The sequence below is a fragment of the Halichoeres trimaculatus genome, unplaced genomic scaffold, assembly GCF_033239565.1.
Source record: "Halichoeres trimaculatus isolate MK-OKI-2021-1 unplaced genomic scaffold, fHalTri1.1 fHalTri1_scaffold_20, whole genome shotgun sequence".
NCBI lineage: Eukaryota > Metazoa > Chordata > Actinopteri > Labriformes > Labridae > Halichoeres > Halichoeres trimaculatus.
In genome coordinates this window covers 10275604-10296862 of record NW_027437198.1, presented here as the reverse complement: position 1 = coordinate 10296862, position 21259 = coordinate 10275604, and the positions used below count along the sequence as shown (strand labels likewise).

The 21259-nt window shown below is 42.6% G+C and overlaps 2 protein-coding genes across 5 annotated transcripts in view; both read left to right on the top strand.

Annotated features, from left to right (window-relative positions):
• The window catches only part of pkn1b (protein kinase N1b), a 38418-nt gene extending 34112 nt beyond the window's left edge, over positions 1-4306 (top strand). For 2 of the 3 annotated variants that reach the window (XM_074696573.1, XM_074696574.1), the window contains 7 exons: positions 46-222; positions 416-478; positions 548-624; positions 1098-1240; positions 1513-1620; positions 3018-3098; positions 3272-4305. In XM_074696573.1, the coding sequence (XP_074552674.1) occupies positions 46-222; positions 416-478; positions 548-624; positions 1098-1240; positions 1513-1620; positions 3018-3098; positions 3272-3475 (853 nt within the window). In that variant the 3' untranslated portion in view covers positions 3476-4305. Of the gene's footprint in view, positions 1-45; positions 223-415; positions 479-547; positions 625-1097; positions 1241-1512; positions 1621-3017; positions 3099-3271 lie in introns of all 3 variants that reach the window. The other variant, XM_074696572.1, reaches the window with a different exon arrangement.
• Positions 4307-6662: 2356 nt separating this feature from the next.
• engl (endoglin, like) lies at positions 6663-20290 on the top strand. Of its 2 annotated transcripts, none has more exons than XM_074696576.1 (17): positions 6663-6723; positions 6899-7011; positions 7174-7346; positions 9624-9761; positions 9834-10008; positions 11756-11927; positions 12002-12146; positions 12537-12729; positions 12900-13054; positions 13214-13369; positions 15630-15716; positions 15813-16055; positions 16128-16619; positions 17962-18106; positions 18184-18285; positions 18381-18495; positions 19660-20290. In XM_074696576.1, exons 2-16 carry the CDS (start codon positions 6948-6950, stop codon positions 18491-18493), a joined length of 2553 nt encoding a protein of 850 aa, XP_074552677.1. In that variant the 5' UTR covers positions 6663-6723; positions 6899-6947; the 3' UTR covers positions 18494-18495; positions 19660-20290. The 2 variants fall into 2 exon arrangements, with proteins under 2 accessions (XP_074552677.1, XP_074552676.1); XM_074696575.1 differs by having other exon boundaries at positions 17956-18106.
• The last annotated feature ends 969 nt before the right edge of the window (positions 20291-21259 follow it).

Here is a 21259-nt window from a genome sequence, read left to right as displayed (position 1 = left end):
ATGTCGAGTTTTCACCGTCTCATCCTCCACTCTGTGTGTCTCCAGTCTGATGTGTGAGAAGCGGATCTTTGAGATCGTCAACGGCTCCCACCACCCCTTCCTGGTCAACCTGTTTGCATGTTTCCAGACGTCAGAGCATGTGTGTTTTGTCATGGAGTACACGGCGGGAGGAGACCTCATGATGCACATACACGCCGACGTCTTTTCAGAGCCACGTGCTGTGTGAGTTCTGCTCCAAGTTTGTGTTAAGACGTAACGAGGCTGTTTCCCAGGAGAGCTTCACGCTCTGATCCGTCTGTCTGTGAAGCCATGAAGACTTAGTAACATCCTGAACATAAGAGTCACCTGTGTCAGCTGAAGTCTGATCACTTTAAACCTGAAGCTGATTGTTAATCTCATTCTTCATCATCTCCAGATTCTACTCGGCCTGTGTGGTCTTGGGTCTGCAGTTTCTTCATGACCATAAGATTGTGTATCGGTGAGTTTTTGGACCACATCAGACTCCATCCCTGTCCCCACAGCGCTCCATATCTGATTGTCTTTTCAGGGATCTGAAACTGGACAACCTGCTGCTGGACACAGAGGGTTTTGTGAAGATTGCTGACTACGGTCTTTGTAAAGAAGGTGAATGTCTTTATGTATTTTTGGCCCCGTTTCCACCAAGTGGTCTGGTTTAGATCAGTATGATTTGGAACAGGTTGGATCGGCTAAGACTGATCCAGTTTGCGTTTTAACAGCCAAGCGTGTCCCATCACGGTAGACGGCGTTTAAGCTGCATCAGTTAAACAATAGTGTGGTGCCAAAGCAGCTTGACGGTGTACCACGCTAATAAATCCAACAGAAGTGTCATAAAAAGTGAGACTGTTTGTCTTGGCTATTTGGAGATCTGTCCTGGGATTAGTCGGTGGACATGCCATAAAATGCGTGCTGTACAGACACAAACCAAACTGAACCGCTTGGTGAAGATGGAGCTAAATCAGCACCAGGACTGTCCTTTATGTCAAGATTAACAAGCATTACTAGCACGACAAGCTCAGGTCTCTCAGTTCAGCCACGGTCCATGACTCTCTGCGTCTCTCTCTGCGTCTCTCTCTGAGGTATGGGTTTTGGGGACAGGACGAGCACTTTCTGTGGGACCCCAGAGTTTCTGGCTCCAGAGGTGCTGACGGACACATCGTACACTAGAGCGGTGGACTGGTGGGGGCTCGGGGTGCTCATCTATGAGATGCTGGTCGGCGAGGTGAGAATATCAGTCTCTTGAAGCTTTTTCCTGTTTTCAGATTCCTCCCTGACTCATTTCAGAGAGCAGCTGTGGTAATTCAGGAAACATCAACTCTTTAAATGTTTTTGTCACGATTTAGATCAGCTCCACTCGTGTTTGGAAATGGAGAAACAGCTGGTCACATTCTGTTCAAAGCTAACCACTGACAGTCATCACATTACGACTTGTGTAGTCTGATGCAGTCTCATGTTGTGTTGTTTACCTGTTCAAACTTCATGGTTTGCTTTCAGTCTCCGTTCCCCGGTGACGATGAAGAAGAAGTTTTCGACAGCATTGTAAACGATGAAGTGCGCTACCCTCGCTTCCTCTCCACTGAAGCCATTGGCATCATGAGGCGGGTGAGTGTCTGTCTGCTCCCTCATGAGATAATACTTCAGTGATAAAAAACAAGAACTGGGGTGTAGGTATTGCCTTGTGGTCTAGGTTGGATTGGGTTCAATGCCAACGTGTCACACCTTTCCACCAGGACACCCCCCCCCCCACTCTCAATCTAATATATTAATCAACTTGAATTTGTAGAGCCCTTTACAACACACATGGTGACCAGAGTGCTTTCTATTAAAAATCATCAACATCAGGACACAACAATTCAATTCTCACCCTGAGTCCTGCTCCATTCATGGTCCTGACCTCTCTGGATAAAGTCTCAAAAACTTAGAGATGCTATGAGGAGGAGCTGTTTTACTTGCACTCCCTCGCCACCTTCTGGCCTGGAGTCTCTGCACTCTGTCATAAATTACTTTTAGTGAGGCGTGTGTTTGTTTTGGAATTAAATGTAGATAGGATCGAAACAAATTTTCTATGTTCAAGACAACTTTGTACTGGATACAACGTTCTGAGGTAAGGTATTTATCAGTAAAGTTACGTAGCGCTATGGTTTGAAAGCTGACATCAAGCAAACGTTGTAGCAGCCGGCTGTTTGTTAGCCTGGCGCTTCAACATATATGTAGGCTAATATATATTATATTTAGTTAGCTATATCCTGCCAGTCATCTATCAATCAGAGCTAACGTAACCTCACTCTTCATTTTATTGATAGACTCTCAAGTTTGAATAGACCACTGCAGAATAACTGCTGACTGTGGGTTGGAATGAACATTATCAGAAACAGCTTAGCCCCTGTGTTAAAGAGAGATACAGCCCAGGCTAATTAGCCTTTAGCTTGGGCTATATCTTTCTCCTGTTTATCTTTCTTCTGCTCTTCTGTTTTTTTTTTCTGTCTGACAGTTAGGCTCCAGTGTCCACCATCACTACAAAATTAATCACAGAAATCGTTTTCAGCAGAGAAAAACACAGATCTCTGTGTTTTATCTCTTCTCACAACTCAATTTCCTCAGCTGGCGTGGTGTTGTCATGGAGACCTAGACATGCCGTAAAACAAACTGGTCCCCATCGACCCTATTGGGAAGCTAAGAAGTAGCAATTCAGAACAACCTCTAACCAGAAATGTTGTCACTTATCATCTCATTTTAAAGTGTGGATTACAATCAGGCATATATCTAGAAGGGAGACTTTTAAAATATCACCTTCAAACTCCTCACAGCCCCTTTAAAGCAAAAAAAGGATTATTTAAGAGACAACTCTTTAACGGCCAACCTGTGGCCCTCTGCTGCATTTCAGTCATTGACTTTCTCCTATTCGCTTCCCTCAAATAAGGAAAGTCTCAAATCTGGCTTTTGACTCCACTTCTCCTTGTTTCCTCCTCATATTTATTCTCTTCATCTTTTTTTTTCAGCTGCTGAGGAGGAATCCTGAACGACGTCTGGGCTCTGGAGAGAAAGATGCTGAAGACGTGAAGAAGCAGCCTTTCTTCAGGGTGAGTTTATAATAACTTCTCATGTTAGTGTGTGTGTGTGTGTGTGTGTGTGTGTGTGTGTGTGTGTGTGTGTGTGTGTGTGTGTGTGTGTGTGTGTGTGTGTGTGTGTGTGTGTGTGTGTGTGTGTGTGTGTCTTGGTTAAAAACTAAAGCCTGAACCTGTTCCTGATCCAGGGCATGGACTGGGAGGCTCTTCTCCAGAGGAAAGTCCTGCCCCCGTTCATCCCAACCATTGCAGCAAAGGAAGACATCAGCAACTTTGATGTGGAGTTCACCGCCGAGCATCCCACCCTCACGCCGCCCAGAGAGCGCCGCACACTCACCCGCAAGGAACAAGACCACTTCAAGGATTTTGACTACATCTCAGACCTTTACTAGGGTCAGAGGTCAGGGGTCACACAGTTGTTAGCTGCTCACTGCCGTCGTGGACTCTGACAGAGACTGAGCGGTGACGGTTGATGAGAGGCGAGGTAGACTCTTCCTCTCTGATCGTGTTTGATGAAGGACAGATGGCGCAGAGTGAGCGTGAACGGGGATCAGCGGCGTATGATCCGTGATCGTGTGCTGCGGTGTCACAGATCTGCCAGAGGTCAGCAGATCTGTGACACCGCGGGGCTTTTAGAGGAAGAGGAAGTTGTGACGATAATCCAGATTACGTAAGAAACAGGATGATGAGGATGGACGCTGATGCGTGTTCTGCCTGACAACACGGTGAAGATTGAATCAGAAATCCCTGAACTGAAAATGATCATTCTGACGCACAGAAAGCAGTCTGCCTCTCCTCCTCCTTCGCTCCCTGTCTCCTCATCCCTTCTCTCCCAGCTGTTTGTCGCTGCTGCAGTCAGTGTGTGTCGTCTGTACGCCGTCCTCGCCTCAATCATCAGCTACAATCATGCACCAACCCATTACGAGCACAAGGGGGAGCCAGAGGAGAAAGGAAACTGCTGATGTGTGTGTTCAGTAGAGAGCAGGAGTGTTCATCTTCATCGTCTCTTCTTTCTGCTGTCGATCTGTACAACAAATGTTTTAACTTCAATCATTTTTCAATGACAGAGAAGCTTTCACAGATTTTTGTTGTGATTCATAGTTTGGTTTCCTGTTTGTGTTTACGCCTTTGTCGTTTGTTGGTGAATTGTGTTTAAACTGTGACTCAGTAAAAATGTGAACCTGACAGAAACAGTGTTTATCATTTGTAGCTGATTTTTTTCAATTTAACAAGAAAAATTCTCAAATATATTAATAAATTTGCTCAAATATGGCGGCGTGGATTGCTTTAAACTTCACAGAACATGGTGAGGAGCAGAGGGTTTTAGCAGCATCAGTTATTGTCTGATGCTAAAACTCAAACCTCATTGTTGCAGCTGGACTCTGTTTCTCTGGACTGATCTGGTTTTTGCTTTAAAAAGTTTCCTAAAGTCCAGGTGGACTCTGTTATTTGAGGTGAGGGTCACTCTGATCCCAGAACAGGACATTTGTTGGATTTCAAATTGCAGAAAAATATCTGAAGTTTAATATAAATACTCAGGATGTTTGGCCTGTCGAAGGAAACATTCTCCATCCCTGAGTGGAAGTGGGTTGAGGTTAAAGTACAGTGGTTCAGGATCGACACAGGTCCCAGCTGGTTTTATTAATGTTGTCTCCAAACGATCATCGTTCCAAACATTGTTAGAATAATTCTGAGGATAAAAACTGATCAGAGAAGAAATGTCAATGTTTAAAAACTCAGAAAGTAATTAAGAAAGCTGGATGTTCATCCGAAAGATGAGCAGAAGTTTTAGAGATGGGATGAGTCAGAAAATCAAACATGTCCTCAGGAAGTGTACCAGGCTCTAGATTTAATCTGAGCTGAAGTCTCAACAGTTCATCCTCATTTCATGTTCTGCAAACAGCCGAGGACACAGACCACAACAAAGACATGTGGACAATAGTTAGTATGAAGACACAACACACACCAACACAGAAGCAACACACTTCTATATATCTTAGAAAAGCAGCACACACACTCAGAATCTATCACACACTCACATACTAATACGCAAAACACAAAAAAAACACACATTTTCCCTGAAAAGCCATTTTACAACCAGAAATCCTCTCCTGTCCTTCCTCTGTGTCCTCTCCTTTTCTTCCTCTCCTTTCTCTCCTCTCTCCTTCCTGTCCTTCCTCTGTCCTTTCCTCTCTGCTTCCTCTTCTTCCTGTCCTCTCTCCCTCCTGTCTGTCCTGTGTCCTCTCCTTTCTCCTTTTTGTCTGTCCTCTCTTTTCCTTTTCTCCTTCATCTTCTCTCTTCTTCCTGCCTTTACACTGTCCTCTCCTCTCTCCTTCCTGCCCTTCCTCTCCTCTCTCCTTCCTCTCCTTCCTCTCCTCTCTCCTTCCTGCCCTTTCTCTGTCCTCTCCTCTCTCCTTCCTCTCCTTCCTCTCCTCTCTCCTTCCTGCCCTTCCTCTCCTCTCTCCTTCCTGCCCTTCCTCTGTCCTCTCCTGTCTCCTTCCTCTCTTCACTCTTTCCTGTCTTTCCTATTTGTCTTCTCCTTTTCTTCTTCTCCTTCCTCTCCTCTCTCCTTCCTGTCTTTCCTGTGTCCTCTCCTTTTCTCCCTTCTCTTCCCTTTCTCTCTCCTCCCTGTCTGTCCTCTGTTTCCTCTCCTTTCCTTTTCTCCTTCCTCTCCTCTCTCCCTCCTGTCAGTCCTCTGTGTCCTCTTCTCTTCTTTCTCTCCCTTCTCTCTTTTCTTCTTCCTGTCTGTCCTCTTTGTCTCTTCTTTTCTGTCACTCCTTCCTCTCTTTGTCCTCTCTCCTTCCTCTTATTCCTCGCCTTCCTTTCCTCCCTCCTTCCTCTCTTTCCTAGTTGTCCTCTCCTCTCCCTGTCTTGTATGTCTTTTCTCCCTCCTCTTCTTCCTCACTCCTTTCCACTCTTTCCTTCCTTCCTCTCCTTATCTCTCCAGTACACAAACACACACATACACACACACACACACACACACACACACACACACACACACACACACACACACACAACTTCAGAGAACTGTTTTTTATTTTTAGTCGATGTTTGGAATAAATTTCCTAAACTGATTTGCACCGATGTCCTCACCCTCCTCACCCTCCCCTCATTCCATGGGCCACTCAAACTCCAAAGGTCCTCCCCCCTACTCCTCCTCTCCTCCCCTCTCTCCTCCTCTTCTCCTCCTTCTGCGCCTGAACACCTCCTTCCTGCTCGGAGACCCTTTCAGACTCTTTTATTCCTCCGCTCACCATGTCTCTCTCCACTCTGTCACACCATCCCTCAGTCCCTCCCCTCCTGACTCCCCTCCTGTCCTCACTGTGCTCCCCCCCGGCCTCCCCCCTCCTCACTGCTCTTTTTCTCCCTACCTCTCTGCGTAAAATTAACTTCTTCTGCTCACTTCTCCTCACCTCTGATGAGGACAGAAGGAGGGGCACGTGGCTGATAGTTTGGAGTTTTTGTGTGGCTCGTGGGCTTGTGTGTGTGTGTGTGAGTGTGTGTGTGTGTGTGTGTGTATGTGCGTGTGTGTGTGTGTGTGTGTGTGTTTAGTAAATGAGGAGGCGTGTGTTCTCTCAGTGGGATCTGAAGCAACAGCTGGACCAGCAGAGGTCTGTGAGTCCGCGCTGCGCTGCAGGTGAGTCTCTCTTCTCTGCGTGTTCACTCTGTAAATATTTTCTTCATCCTGAGAGGAACTTTGGATTCCAGAGATTTAAAACACTATTTTTTTTATTAAAAATTTCACAGTAAAAGTGTTTTTCACCCTTTGTGGGTAGATTTGATTGAGTAGAGAATCATGTTTCTGTTTCCAGGATGTTTTAAGAAGAGTCATCACATCAGTCTTTCAGAGAAACCTTCGTGATGCGTTCACCGTCAGGTGCTGCATTGACTGTTCTCTGCCTCCTGCTCTGGAGGACAGCAACAGGTGAGAAGTTCATCAGACTCTGTGGTGAAACAAGAATTAAAACAACTTTAACACTGTTTGGTAAAACTTTTCTCCACAGAGTTTTTTTCTGGGAGAGTTTCCAGTCCCATGTTATCTGACACAGAGGAGTATATCATGAAAGCATCTCCTGTTCTTCTTCAGCTCAAAGCGGCAGTCTGCACTGCTCTATGGAGGGTCAAGCAGAGGCCCGACACCCTGTTCAGGGTCTGCTGGAGAGGTTTGAGGCCGGTCCGGGTTGTGCTGCCAGGGAGCAAGGAAATAAGGAGACTCATGTGATCGCGGTGGGTCGGGCGAGCAGCAGCCCTGACAACAAGGTAGGAAAAAAAAACTCAGGATGTGTTAAAACATGTGCGTCACACGCTGGAAATTGGATATTTTGTGAAGAAATTGGAAGTAATTTGGAGGAAACAGGAAATGGATGAATGATTAATCGTTGGCCAAGCCTCCAAAAATACACAAGAGGAGGAGAAGTGACCTCGCTGGTAAAAGGTTTTAATGATATTCTCAAAATACTGACTGAAGAACAGGAAAAGTTTACTTTTTCTTTCTTAATATATTTTATTCACAGATTTTTCAGTTTACAAAACTTAACATGCTGCTAAAAGAATACAAAGAACATATTTTGATTAATTACACAAATAAACACAAGTACAAATAAACAGGATACACACAAAGGAAAAAAACGTTTTTTTAATGAACAAGCTTACAGTTATATATTTGATTTTATTTTAAGTGCTTATGTATATATTTAAATTTTATTCTATTTTATTTAGAGTGCTTATGTATATTTTTTATTTTATTTTATTTTATTCTATTTTCTTTTATTTTATTTAGAGTGCTTATGTATATATTTTCTTTTTATTTTATTTTATTTTAATGTATTTTATTTTATTTCATTCTTTCTATTTTTGTATCTTTCTACTGACTCTGTCAATTGCTGCTGTCAACACAACAATTTCCCAGTTTGGGATTAATAAGGTAGTTCTTTTCTATTCTTTTCTATTCTTTCAATTCTATTCTATTCAGCTCATAGTTATATACACAGAGTTTTAAAGTCTTTAACACAAGAGTAACTGCTCAGTAATGAGTTGAGCGAAATGAGGATATGATAGAAGAGATACAACATTGGGATCACCAAAAACATCTCATGAAAGCCAGCTGATGTCACAATATGCCAGGGTTTGAATTACACAGTGGCCTTTGGGGGAGCCCTATTTTTTACCATGTGCACCATGACTTTTTAACTCGTATGTAGTACGTGCATATTTCATTACCCATATGTTGCCAATAACAGGTTAACAGAGAGAAAAAATTCACTGTAACTACAGCAATTGCCTAATACTGTCTTGAAAATTTCATATAGGCACCATGGCAGCAATCCAAAAGATGTCAAAATACCACAGGACATCGCTCTGCAACTTATTGAACCATATCATGTCAACTGTCCAGATCAATGTGGCAGTGTCAGCTTTCCTGGCTCCCAAATCTCTAAATTGCACCTCATTGAAGTTTAATAGAAATAAAGCAGCAGGTAAGACTTAAACAGCTGGTCAAATGCCCCACAAAGGTATGAAGTAAGTTAATTCACCAGTGCAAACGCAGCCTCTGCTCACACACAACAAGCAGTGTTATCCGTGGTATTGAAACAAGCTCCGATATCAAGTGAGGCTCATTAAAACTCAATTCCATCTCAGTTCAGAAACAGGCACATTACAAATCTGAAAATTTTGAAAGCCCCCCCTGAATGTGTCAGGTAACGCTTTCTCACCCATAATTCGAACCCTGCAGTATGCCAAGAAAGGTCTCCAAACTCTCTCAAATTTATTCTCCGTGTCGGGTTTGTACAGAGGCAATTTTTACACTTGATTAACATAAAGCATTGTCTTTAAGCCAATGCAAGAGGCAGGGTGGTGAGGTGGATTTCCAAGTGAGAAGAATGAGTTTTTTAGCAACCACCATTCCTAAAAGCAATGTAATCTGTAAATCATGTGACAGTCTGAAAGTCTCTGCAGAGCACCCAAAGATGGACGGGCTGTAGTTGGGTTGAACGTCTCTGGAATATGCTTTGGAGAAGCAATCAAAAATGGAAGTCCAAAAGTTAAAAAGTACAGGACAAAACCAGAAAAGATGAGCCAGAAAATCTTCGCACAAACAGCATATTTAGAGGACACCAAAGGAACAATGTGATGAAGTTTTGTCTTAGAAAAATGCAGTCTATGCATCACCTTATACTGGATCAATCTGCAGCGTGAATTTTTCCCTGGCCCAAGCTTTCCTGATATGATGTGAAGACACCAAATCTGTAAAGCAGCTCACACATTTTGAAGCAAATTGATTGGAGTCTGAAAGGAGGAAAGATTTACAAAAAATGAACGCGTTTCAGGGATGGTGTCAAATGGTGAGCGTTTATCCTTCACATAATGTCTGGAAAGTTCACTTCTAACCTCTTTAAATCAGGATCAGTGGTAGAGAATGAAAGAATAAAGTTGTATATTTTTTTGTGAGCCGTAAAACCTAAAACATTATGAATGTGTTTTGGTATTTCAGCCATTTCTGATCTCTATCATCTTCGATTTCCCGGTGGTCTCCAGGTGACTGTGCTGTTGAAGCCCCTGTCTCTGACCCCCTCCCCTCTCAGAGCCCTTCACCTCCTGCTCAGCTCCAAGCTCCCGGTCTCTTGGTTCCTGGAGCCAGAGAGACTCCCTCCAAACCTCCCCGTGCTGGTGCAGGTCAGTCTGTGTGTCTCCCATCAAGTTTTGAAGCCATGATGATCTTCCCTCCTCTGTCTTCTCCTCCACCAGGTGTCTTCAAACTCCAGCGTACAGTCCCGCTCCCTCCATCTGCATGTCCAAATCGTGCATTCTCTACCTTTTCGTCCACGGGCTCTGCACCGCTGGGCCCTAAAGCATCATGGGAATCTGTCCTCTTTGACACACTCCACTCATGGAAACAGAGTCTACGTCAGACTTGGAGAAGGTGAGCCCTCTGAGACCTCATCACAGCGTCCTGAGACACAGATTAACAAGAAAGAGAGACTGTGTTGAAGCTGCTTAGAGCCACTTCTTATATAAAGACTTTTAAAGGGCAGGGCTGAAAAGTTTTGGCTCCCAAGAAGGCGCTTAGCATATCTAAAGAGGGCCAAAAAGTAAGGCTGGGTATGGATAAGATTTTATTGATACCATTGCCCTTATAGATCTAGTTCTTTATCAATTCATTTATCAATTCATCCTGTAAATTTTCTCTACAAAAATTAGCTTCACAGGTTTTCTGAGTCAATAATATTTAATGAGTTTATAAGTGAATAACCATGAAATTGGTCACTGGATCAGGATATTTCTGGATGTAAATGAATAAAAATAACTAAAAATCACATGTCACATGACACTGATGTACTGTTATTGTTATATTTCATTGACTTAAGTAGGCCATCTAGTGTCTCAAAGTGGTTTTATATAGCATTACTTTGAGTTGTTTGGAACCTTGCCCAAGCCAGCAAAAAGCCTGCATGTATATTTTCTTTTATTTGACATTTGGAGTTTTCAGTATAGTTTACAAAGAGTAATTGTGATGTGTTTCTGTGATTAAAGTTAAAATTCTATTCTAAAGCCAAAGTTATACCCATGTATGCTAACGGCTAGCATATCAATGCAATTTCCCATATACCTTAACATCAAGTTAGCGCTATTTTTTGTATCGTTTTTGATTGATAACGAGATTTATACCACGTTGAATGTGTTGAATAGGAATCTCCAGCTGAAAATCTTGAATCAGAGTTTTTTTGAAGAAGCTGTTATATAACTGCTAAGCTAAGATGGTTGCGGCAGACTAGCTGACGTGAAGTCCAGCAGCTCCGGCATAGTGTAAAGAATCAATAAGGGAATTGTTAAGCAGAAAGGCCAACAATGTCAATTGATTGAAACACTACTTATCATTTCTCATCAGGAACCGGTTTTCAATTCCTATTCTCACCAAAAAGCGTGGATTTTGGCTCAGAGGAGGGCCAATTAGCACAGGTTTTGCTCTCAGGAGGCCACTCTAGCGTGCATTTGGCTCCCATGAGGACATGTTAGGGGCTGTTTACACAACAACGGTTTTAGGGTGAAATGCAAAGGTTTTGTTGTGTTTCAGCCTTGTGTTTACACAAAAACAGCGTTTCAGCCGACCTTAAATGCAAACTTTTGAAAACAGCCTCCAGAGTGGGATTTTTCTGAAACGCTGCCAACACCTGTTGTTATGATCATCACGAACTATGTGTTGTGCTTGTGTTTCTCAATCTGCTGAATCTGCTGACTGTCTTTCAACAAAATGTGCATATGTTGCTCCACTTTTGCACTAAGTATTCCCAAATACACCAGATGATTGGCCCAACTCTACTTCGGTAGAGATCTCCCAAAAGCTGCTTCTGGACAAGACAGTTATAGCACCACCTGCAGGCCTGGCATGCTCACTACAGTGATTTCAGTCCCTCGGCATTTCCGTGTAAACAAAGATTTTTTTCACTGCGTTTAAGCGTTTTCAGATGAAAGATTTTTGTGTAAACGGGGCCTTTGTGTGCATTTGGCTCCCAGGAAGGCGCTTCAGCATGATGGCTCCTAAGAAGGCCATTTAGAAAGTTTTGGCTTCCATGACAGCTAATTAGGCCAGGAGTGGGCTTGACTGCCCCTCCCCTTGTGCACACCACTAATTTTCCTCACATCAATCACCGTGATGTGAACTGTTTCAGATCACACCCTGCCTCCCGTGTGCCGGCTGCAGTCCATGTTCCTCTCTCAAAACTACATGATCTCTGATCTGCAGCGACAGGAAATGCAGGGCTGCTCTGATGCTCCAGCAGGCGGGATCCGTACTGAAGTCCACGTCATCAAGCTTTACTCAGCTGGTTCAAGACTCTGCGGGTGAGAGCCTCAGAAAGTCTCACGGGGGCTATTAGCTGTAGAGCCAATCAAAGAGCAGTCTTTCTTTCTCTCAGCTCCCTTCAGGTGGAGGTGGTCGTCTCTCTACTGCCCCCGGTGGTCAAATCAAAGATGCAGAAGGTTGTGTTGATTCTCAGCAGCTCTGTGCCGGTTAACTGGGCCATTGTGTCACATGGAGTCCAAGGTCGTGTCTCTGTTTACGTAAGGAGTCCACCTCTCTTTGTTTCCCTCCCCAAGGAAGTTATGATTTTGGGAGAGTTTCTCTTTCTGTCTTTGTTTGTCTGTGAACAACATAACTCAAAAAGTAACGAATGGATCTTGATGAAATCTTCAGGAAATGTTCAAAATGGGCTAAGGAAGAATTGTTTAAATTTTGGAGATGATCTGCATCACCATCTGGATCCAGAACTTTCTGAAAGGATTCTTTATCACCGTGAGATAGGGCCGTTTTGACCATATGTGTATATAACTCCACTGTAAATGGTCAGATTGCTTTGCAAAACAATACAAGACAAGGTCACCATAATTTCTGATAGATGCAAAAGTACGATCCAGATCATCTGACTTTGTGTCCTTCTTTCTTCCCCACAGTCCTCCAACAGCATCTCTCCACCGTACCCCCCAAAGCCTGACCTGATCGTATCCCGCACTCTGATCCCTGACCTGTCCAGCGAACCTGATCTTCTCCTGTGGGCCACAGAGAACAGTTTCACCAAGGTGACATCATACACTGAGGCTGACCTGGCCAACCGCTTCGTGATCCAGCTGGCCGGGGGTGGGACAGGTCAGGACTGCTGTGTGTCTCTTGTTTCCATCGCTGTGTGAGTGGGTTTGGTTTCATCCATCCTTTTATTTCCTTCATGGTCTTCTGTGTCCAAAACATTCCCACCAGATCACTTGTGTCAAGGTTTTTAAGTCTCCATGAGTCTGCGTTTCCTTTTGTTCTTTCTTCAGATGAGGTTGCAGGAGCAAATCCTCTGGTTGTGAGGCTTCCCTGGGCGAAGGAGCGTAGACTCAGGCAGTGGTTAAACGGTGGAGGCCCAGAGAGTTTCACAGTGCAGTGTGAGGACGGACGCCTGGATGTGACTGTGGACAAACAAATCCTGCAGGTTTTCAGACCTCAGTATTTCTAAAATGACACAAAGCCAGAGGCCGTATTACCCAGCAGCCACTAGTAGTATTGGAATTCATAAGTGATCTTAACACAGTCTCATCTTTTACTTTTTTCATGAATCTGTTTAAATTCTGCTCGATCACTTCTCTCTCAGAGCTTGTCTGTCCCCGTGGCGGCTGTAACTCTCCGAGACTCGACGTGCCAGGCTCAGTCTAATGGGAGCCATTTCCTGTTGGTGTTCCCAGTCATTTCCTGCGGGACTGAAGGTCTGATTATGGGACAGCCCAGAGGAGTGCAGTACAAAAACACAGTGAGTTACATCCCTGTTTGTCCCACCAAACTCTATCTGACATCATTCTCAATGTGCATCTTTGAGATGATCCAGATCAAGTGTTCAGGGTTTTTATCATCATCGTTTACCAACAGGCCCAGCAAAGCTTTTACAGCACTCAGGGAAATCATAGCACGCTGGTTGAAACATAAACACAAGGTGCATAATGGACATTGTGGCAAAAGAGTAGCTGCACCCAGAGAGGTCCATGACCTGGGTCATCATGACCAGAACAGGGCTGGAGCTGGAAAACAGGAGGCTGCATGGAAACGAATTAAGAGAGAAAAAATGTTTTTTCAGGAAACTGAGGAGAGGAAAGATGGAGAGAGATTTTAGAGATTAGGCAGAGAGGTCATGTAGGGAAGCCTTTAATGTTTAAACATTTGTGTAATCAGGTTAATTAATAAAATAAATAAATTAAAACATGTATATTTTTCACAGTTCATGTTTTTTGCGACACTGAAGATGACCATCAGTCACAGCGAGACAGTAGCTGCTGAAGATGATGTGTACTTGATAAGTAGAACGCATGGCCTGAAGAGGAGCTAAATGAAATATTTTGCATTTTTTGAAGGGGATCTTTTTGCAGGGGGGCTAAAAGGATATAAGGAATACTTCTAGGTGGTTGTAAATAACTGATTCTCTTTTATTTTACACCTTTCATGGTTTTTGTTTTTGTGTGAAAGAAATCACTCAAGTTGTACACTTCTAAAAACTGATTAGTGTCATTTATAAATGTTGTATCAGGCAGTTTTGCCTGTATGTTTGCTTATGACAAATAGGGATGGGTACCGAATTAGGTAATTTTATAGGTACCGACCAAATGTCAAAAATAGCGGGTACCGATTCATGTGAAATCAAAAGGTACCATGTTTAGGGACCTAAGTGCATCCTTGTGGCTGTGAGGGAGTGGAAGAGTAGGCGATTCTATATGCTGGACATAAACACAGCATTGGCTAGTTATATATTGAAGAATAAATATGTTAAAATAAAAAAATATATACTCTATTATAAAAAAAGGATATATATGTATGTATATATATATGTATATATATATATATATATATATATATATATATATATATATATATATATATAAATGAAGCACTTCTGCCGTGAAAATGGCTTTTTTTTTGTTTGGTGTGCATGTGACATCTGGTACTTCTGGAGCCAGCCTCAAGTGGACACTGGAGAAACAGCAGATTTTAGCACTTCAACATTGTCACATACTCTTACACCAGGGGTTGCATTTATTATATATTATATTTTATTATATTATATTATATTATATTATATTATATTATATTATATTATATCATATTAAATTAAATTATATTATATTATATTATATTATATTATATTATATTATATTATATTATATTATATTATGTTATATTATATTATATTATATTATATCATATTATATTATATTATATTATACTATATTATATTATATTATATTATATTATATTATATTATATTATATTATATTATATTATATTATATTATATTATATTATATTATATTATATTATATTATATTATATTATATTATAAATTCTCCCCCCCAAAAACATCCTGGAATTTTGCAACCCTAATTGCAAATGATGCCCCAGGAAAAGGTGTCATTATTTGATGCAAAGCGTAAAAGATGATCAGACGTCTCCAGCTCAAAAAAGATAATAGTGAAGACGCTTTGATTTTTTGCATCATTTCAATTCTTTATTTTCACTGGAAACAATGAAAAATCACATGCTGAAACTGAAAAACGTGATTCTTAAATGAAATTTAAAGTGCTTCATCGCACTTATTTAGGTTTTTTCTTCAGTCTAAATATTTGTTTGTGTTGTTGGTCACTTTGGAAAAATGTGTCTGCTAACTAAAACTGTAGAGAAATGAAGGCAAATTTTGATGTGATGGCAGCTAAAGATGTCAAACATCTGGTGTGGGATCATGTTTACTCTTTGTGTCATCAGATTTTAGTTGCTCACTGGTCAGGGGACTCCTTCAAATTAGCTTTTATTTTACAATGCTCCAAATACCTTCTTTTACTTTGCCAAAATAATAATAATAATAATAATAATAATAATAATAATAATAATAATAATAATAATAATAATAATAATAATAATAATAATAATAATAATAGATATAATAATAATAATAATAATAATAATAATAATAATAATAATAATAATGACATACAGAACCTGTTTCCTCTTCTTCCTCTTTCTGGCCAGGTGCTGTTATGGCGAGAGAAGCCTCCTCAGACCATCCTGTCAATCAATGAGACAGAAAAGAAGACCAGAAGTCCACTTGGCATTCAAGTGAGACATCTGTTGGTGTTTGTTTTCCTGATCTTTGGAATAAATCACCGTGATCTGTGGTTTTATCGTTCTGTAATCTCTCATTCCTCCTCACAGTTCAGCTGTCTTGCCCCAGTCCCTGCCCCTCTGCCTGGTCCTGCTGAAAGTGAAACAGATGTTGTGATTCCTCCTCATGTGGGGCTGGTTCCCTGGTCACCCAAGAGTCCAGGGCCTGATCTGGGACCAAGCAGATACAGATCTGGGCCTGCTCTTGTTCTGAGGCTTTTCGTCACTGAGGGCTATGAGCAGGGACGAGTCGGCCCGTGTGTCATCACTGCAGACACTCGTGTCTACGTGGAGGTTTGTGTTTGTTTACTCTCTGTGCCCCTGGATCCATCAGACCCTCACAGATACTGTGTTTCTGCACCACAGATCTCAGCCCGAGGACCCTTCATGAACGCTGTGGAGGTGAAGTCCTGTGTGGTCTCTCCGCTATCTGACCCCAAAAAATCCCGTTTCTGGACCGTCATCAGGGACGGCTGTTCCTCAGACGCATCACTCAGGCTTGCTGCAAAGAAAAGATATGAAGAGGAAGAGGAGGGTGAAGGTGATGATGAGCTGGAGAGGGGATCAGAAGAGGCAGAGTCCCTGCGAAAAAGCAGAGTGTATCACAGAGACAGAGCTGTCTCTACAGGAACAGAGGAAAGAAGCAGGAGGATGGCGTCTGAGGAGGAGGTGCAGCCTCTGAGGTTCAGTTTCATCTTACGTCCTGTTTTCAATGACTCCATGCAGTTCCTCCACTGCAGCCTCCGCCTGTGTCTCTCTGGCTCTGTAAGAGGAAAACCCTTAAAGGAAACAGAAGAGAATGGATGTGAGAGCGGGCTTTCTATCCCTCCACTTGTGTCCAGATCAGCAGAGCATCAGGTACTGAAACAATCAACCTAACATTAGCTGACAGTAGCAGCTTAGAACAAAATCAAAGCTCCTCTTCTGGCTTACAAAACACTGACAAGAAAAGCTCCTTCCTACCTGGGGTCCCTCATCCAGGTCTACACTCCTTCTGGCCCACTACACTCTGTTAGTGAAAGACGCCTGGTGTTCCCAGCCCAGCATGGCTCTGAATCTCTAGCCAGACTCTTCTCCTCTGTTGTTCCCAAATGGTGGAATGAATTACCTAACTCTATACAATCCACAGAGTCCCCTCCCTACTTGAAGAGATGTCTGAAGACTCATCTGTTCAGGGAACACTTAAGCTGCGTTTCCACCAAGCAGTCCGCTTTGGTTCAGAACGGTTTGGCACGGTTTGGTATAGATGAGCCTGATCTTGTTTGTGTTTCCACAGCAAACTGTGCCGTCTCGTGGTAGGCAGGGTGTAAGCCTGATGCCGAAAGCCACAGCTGTGAAACAATAGTGTGACGCCATAGCAGCGCAACACAGTTTACCCCGCTAATAAATCCAACGAAGAAGAAAAACGTAACAAAGTAAACAAAGAGCACAGATGGAAGACATGCAGCATCTCGTCCTCTCTGTGATTGGCATGTGGCTCTTTGATACAAAGTGCAATCAAGCTTTGTTTCAGAGAAGTCTGTGTGATGCCAGGAGAAATGCAGCCGCTGTCGGTGTAAGTGACGATTCTTTTGACCAATCAACAGTCTGCAGTGTTGTAGCTCCACCTTCAGAGAGTGGATCGGTTCAGTCTGGCACTCATACGAAAGGGTCCCAAAAAGAGGGACGGCTCGTCTCAGTTATTTGGTAGTCTGTCACGGGATAGGTTAGTGGAAACGCCACAAAATGCGCGTCATACCGAGATGAACCGAACCGGTCTGCTTGGTGGAAACGCGGCTTTAGGCCCTTAATCTGACCCTTCTCCTCTTTGTCCTCAGAGTAGAATGAGTCAGACGGTCTCAGACTCAGCTCTTGGTGAATTTTCAGCACTAATTACTCAATGTTATTGAAGGTTGAAGTGCTGTTGCACCAATTAATTGTGGTTTGTTGGCTAGATTATTCCACATTATTTAAAAAAAAATCCTGCACTTAATGGCAGCCCCTGCAGCTGAATAACTTGTAGCTCTGTTGTCACCCTAACTAGGTTTTCCTTCTGTCTTAATTCTTGCTTGTGTTGGACCTTGTTTTGGACAAAAGCGTCTGCTAAATGAAACTGTAGAACAGTAGGGAATAATCTTCATATCTGTAAGGAAACGTGACTAAACAGTCTCCAACAGTCTGCTGCTCAATAACTCATCAAACTCTCTTTATCCACTCCCAGTGTGAGATCAGAAACCTCTCCAGGCCCATGGTGGTCACCCAGCCCATCAGTTCCCTGGCACCCAAAATGTTGAGGCCCCCTACTGGCCAAAGAACCAAACGCCTGAGTGTGTCTCCTCTGGTGCTCCCAGACCTGGAGAAGAGCAGTGAGTGTTTTTCTCTACTAGCTGTTCAGGGTCATTGTAAACGACTGATCCTTTTGTGTTTCACACTTTGTGTCCAGCTCCTGTGGTGCCGTTTGGACCGTTGATCGGCATCGTCTTCATCGCCTTTCTGCTGGGCGTCACCCTGATGGGGGGTTTGTGGTGTATCTATATAAAGACAGGTATATAGATCTGCTTCTCTCTGTTGTAAAAACACTTTATTTTTAAGCATAAACATTATTTCAGGAGAAATGTTAAGTGGACAATATTTCAAAAGGGGCTCGGCCAACATCCCTCGGAAGAGGCGACCACTTCACGGATCAAACTCACGAAGGTCAAAACATCTGGAGTCAGCCTTCACCGTCTGATCAGTCCTCAAGCTCTGTGTAGAGGTAAGATCTGGATCCAGCTCTCCAGTTAATAGAATAGAATAAAATAAAATAGAGTAGAATAGAACTTTATTGTCATTGTAACAAGTACAACAAAATTGAAGTCACAGCAGCAATCAAGAAAAACAAAAGTAAGAAAGTGTATAGAAAGTTCAAAAAGGTCCATAAGAAAATAGATGATGACAGTTTGTCCATCATTGTCCAGTTCAGCCAGCCTCCACCTCCACAGGGTCCAGGACTGAGCTTCTTCAGCAGTCTGTTCAGTCTCTGTCTCCTGGATCCTGTCTGCTCACAGCAGATGAAGCCCTTCCAATGTGGCGTTAAGGTGTTAGCTCCGTTAGCCATGTCTGTGAATAGCATGATGCTACTGTGCCCTCTGGTATTCCCTCTTTTCCTGGGTTAGCACAGCTAGCTCATCCATCTTAATGGAGATAGATCTTATGTTCCCAATAACGATGGGTGGAAGGACAGGTCCATGTCATAACTTCTTAGCTCACACCTGAGAACCAGCACGTCATCCTCACCTCCTTCTCCTCACCTTGTGGGAAACATCAGGCCTTACACCAGTTAGCATTGACATGCTACGTTCACATGTAAACAATGCAGCCATGGTTACAAGAAGGATCTCCAGAAAAACACAGGAGAAAAAGTAGTAAAATTATCACTGAAGACACAAAAAAGTTTGGTGTCCATGACCAACAAATGAGCCATACAAAGTAATGATCCACTCCTAATACAAAGATTACGGGAAAGAGACGAAAAATTACAAGAAACGGACAAAGAAGAGAGAGCTGCTGCCAAAAGCAGCCATAGCCAACAGGGTGGCGCCTAGCAACCATTAATGTGTGAAAATGTAGACTGAGCAGGTGGGTTTGAAAGGCATGCAGGACCTGGAGTGAAGTAAAGGTCTTTCTTTGACCCTGAAGGAGGCCTCATTCTAAATTCAGTCCCAGATACAGCCAAAAAAAAACTTCCTGTCATAAAAAATGTACAACAGAACAGAATAGAAAATTGAAATGAAATGAAAAAAATCTTAGAGCTAATTCAATCAAACTGTAGTGGTTTGAAGCTCAAACAGAAAATGTGTCAGCGTTCAGCAGCAGCTGCAGATTTCAGCTCTGATACGTTGGATGGGTATTAACAGTTTCACTCTGTTATCTCTCTCAGGATTTCCTCCCTGCAAATCTGAGAGAGGAGAACTGGTACAAAGGTGTGTGTGTGTGTGTGTGTGTGTGTGTGTGTGTGTGTGTGTGTGTGTGTGTGTGTGTGTGTGTGTACAGAGCCATGCTTGTGCAGCTCTCTTTGCGAGCAGCGCATGCAGCAGCTATGTGAGGACTGAAACCTTGTGAACACAGACGCTCATCCTTCGCCGATCGTTGTTTGTCTGATACTGTGATACACTCTGCTGCACTCATTCTGAAACTGGCACGACGAGCGTTAATCAGGATGAGACCAGGTCTAAACCTGGTCAGTGACTCAGACTGAAACCACATCACCGCCCCGAGGCTGGAAGAGGAGGTCAAAGGTGACGGAGGAGGTGTCTCTTTGATGTGCAGGAACATTTTACTGTCTGTGCTGTAACTGTGAATCAGCTGGCTGTCAAACCGTCATTTTCTGGATGTGAATTCATTTCTCGTCAAATCAGACATGTGTTGAACAACCTGAGCGCCGTGTTGACATGTAACCAAATAAAATGTGAAGTTTTGTGTGTCAGTATTCTTTCGAAACACTCTGGCTTTGTTGGGTGAGGTGGTAAAAGGTTTGGCAGCTGGAGGGCAGCAGAGCTCACAGCACTGATCCTCACCCTCTGTTTTAGACGAGCAGGGTGACAGATTTTATGATGGAGTCTGATAAAGCATGTGGAAGAGGAGCTGTCATCATATTACAAAATATATTAAAGCTGGTTAATGTCTGTTAAATTGCTTTCACATTGTGGTTATTGAGGTTTGTTTTCTGTTGGGGTTGATGTCAGTGTTGGTCTGTGGTTTCTTGGCCTTTTATAAAACCTGCTTTGGTTTAATGTCACCAAAATATGGGGCCATTTGTTCAAAGGTAATCTGATTGGATCAAATTTTGAAAATGGGTTGTTCAAAAGGAAAAGACGGATTATAAACTCAGATCACATCATTTAATCCATCCATTCAAGTTCTAATCTGGATCAAACCTTCAGTTTGTGTTGTTCAAAACTTTTCAGTGGGGTTTGGATAACTTTGATCAAAAATGGGGTTTTCCTGATCCCAACAGGGAGTAGGATTTCAAGGAAGATTTCAGGAAAAAAATATTGTAAAACTTTAAAATTGGTCAAATAATATCAGTTAGTAACATTAAGTGTTTATACTTTATTTATATTTTGCACTGGACTTGTTTAACCGTTACAGTGACAGAGTAGATAAAGTAGACCCAGGCTTCCAATGAAGACTTTCAGTACAGTAACATAAGAATGAAATCAAAACAATCTATATTAACTGCTAAGAAACAATCATCAAAGATAAACCTGTCAAAAATAATTCCTAACAGTTGCATTCGTTACCACACATCGACTCAGTCCCTCTCTCTGAGAGAAGACCAGCGGCTGGTCTGGTTCTTCAACGGGCTCAGGTGGATCAGAAACGTCATCACAGAGAGGGACGTTGAGCCTGGTTGCGATGTTCTGCAGAACAGTACACGCAAGTATTATGTGTTTTGTGTTTTTCCCTGAATATTCTGTATTTTGTTAACCATTGGTCATTGAGCTTTTTTTTATTATTCCTTTTCAAAATATCCTCAA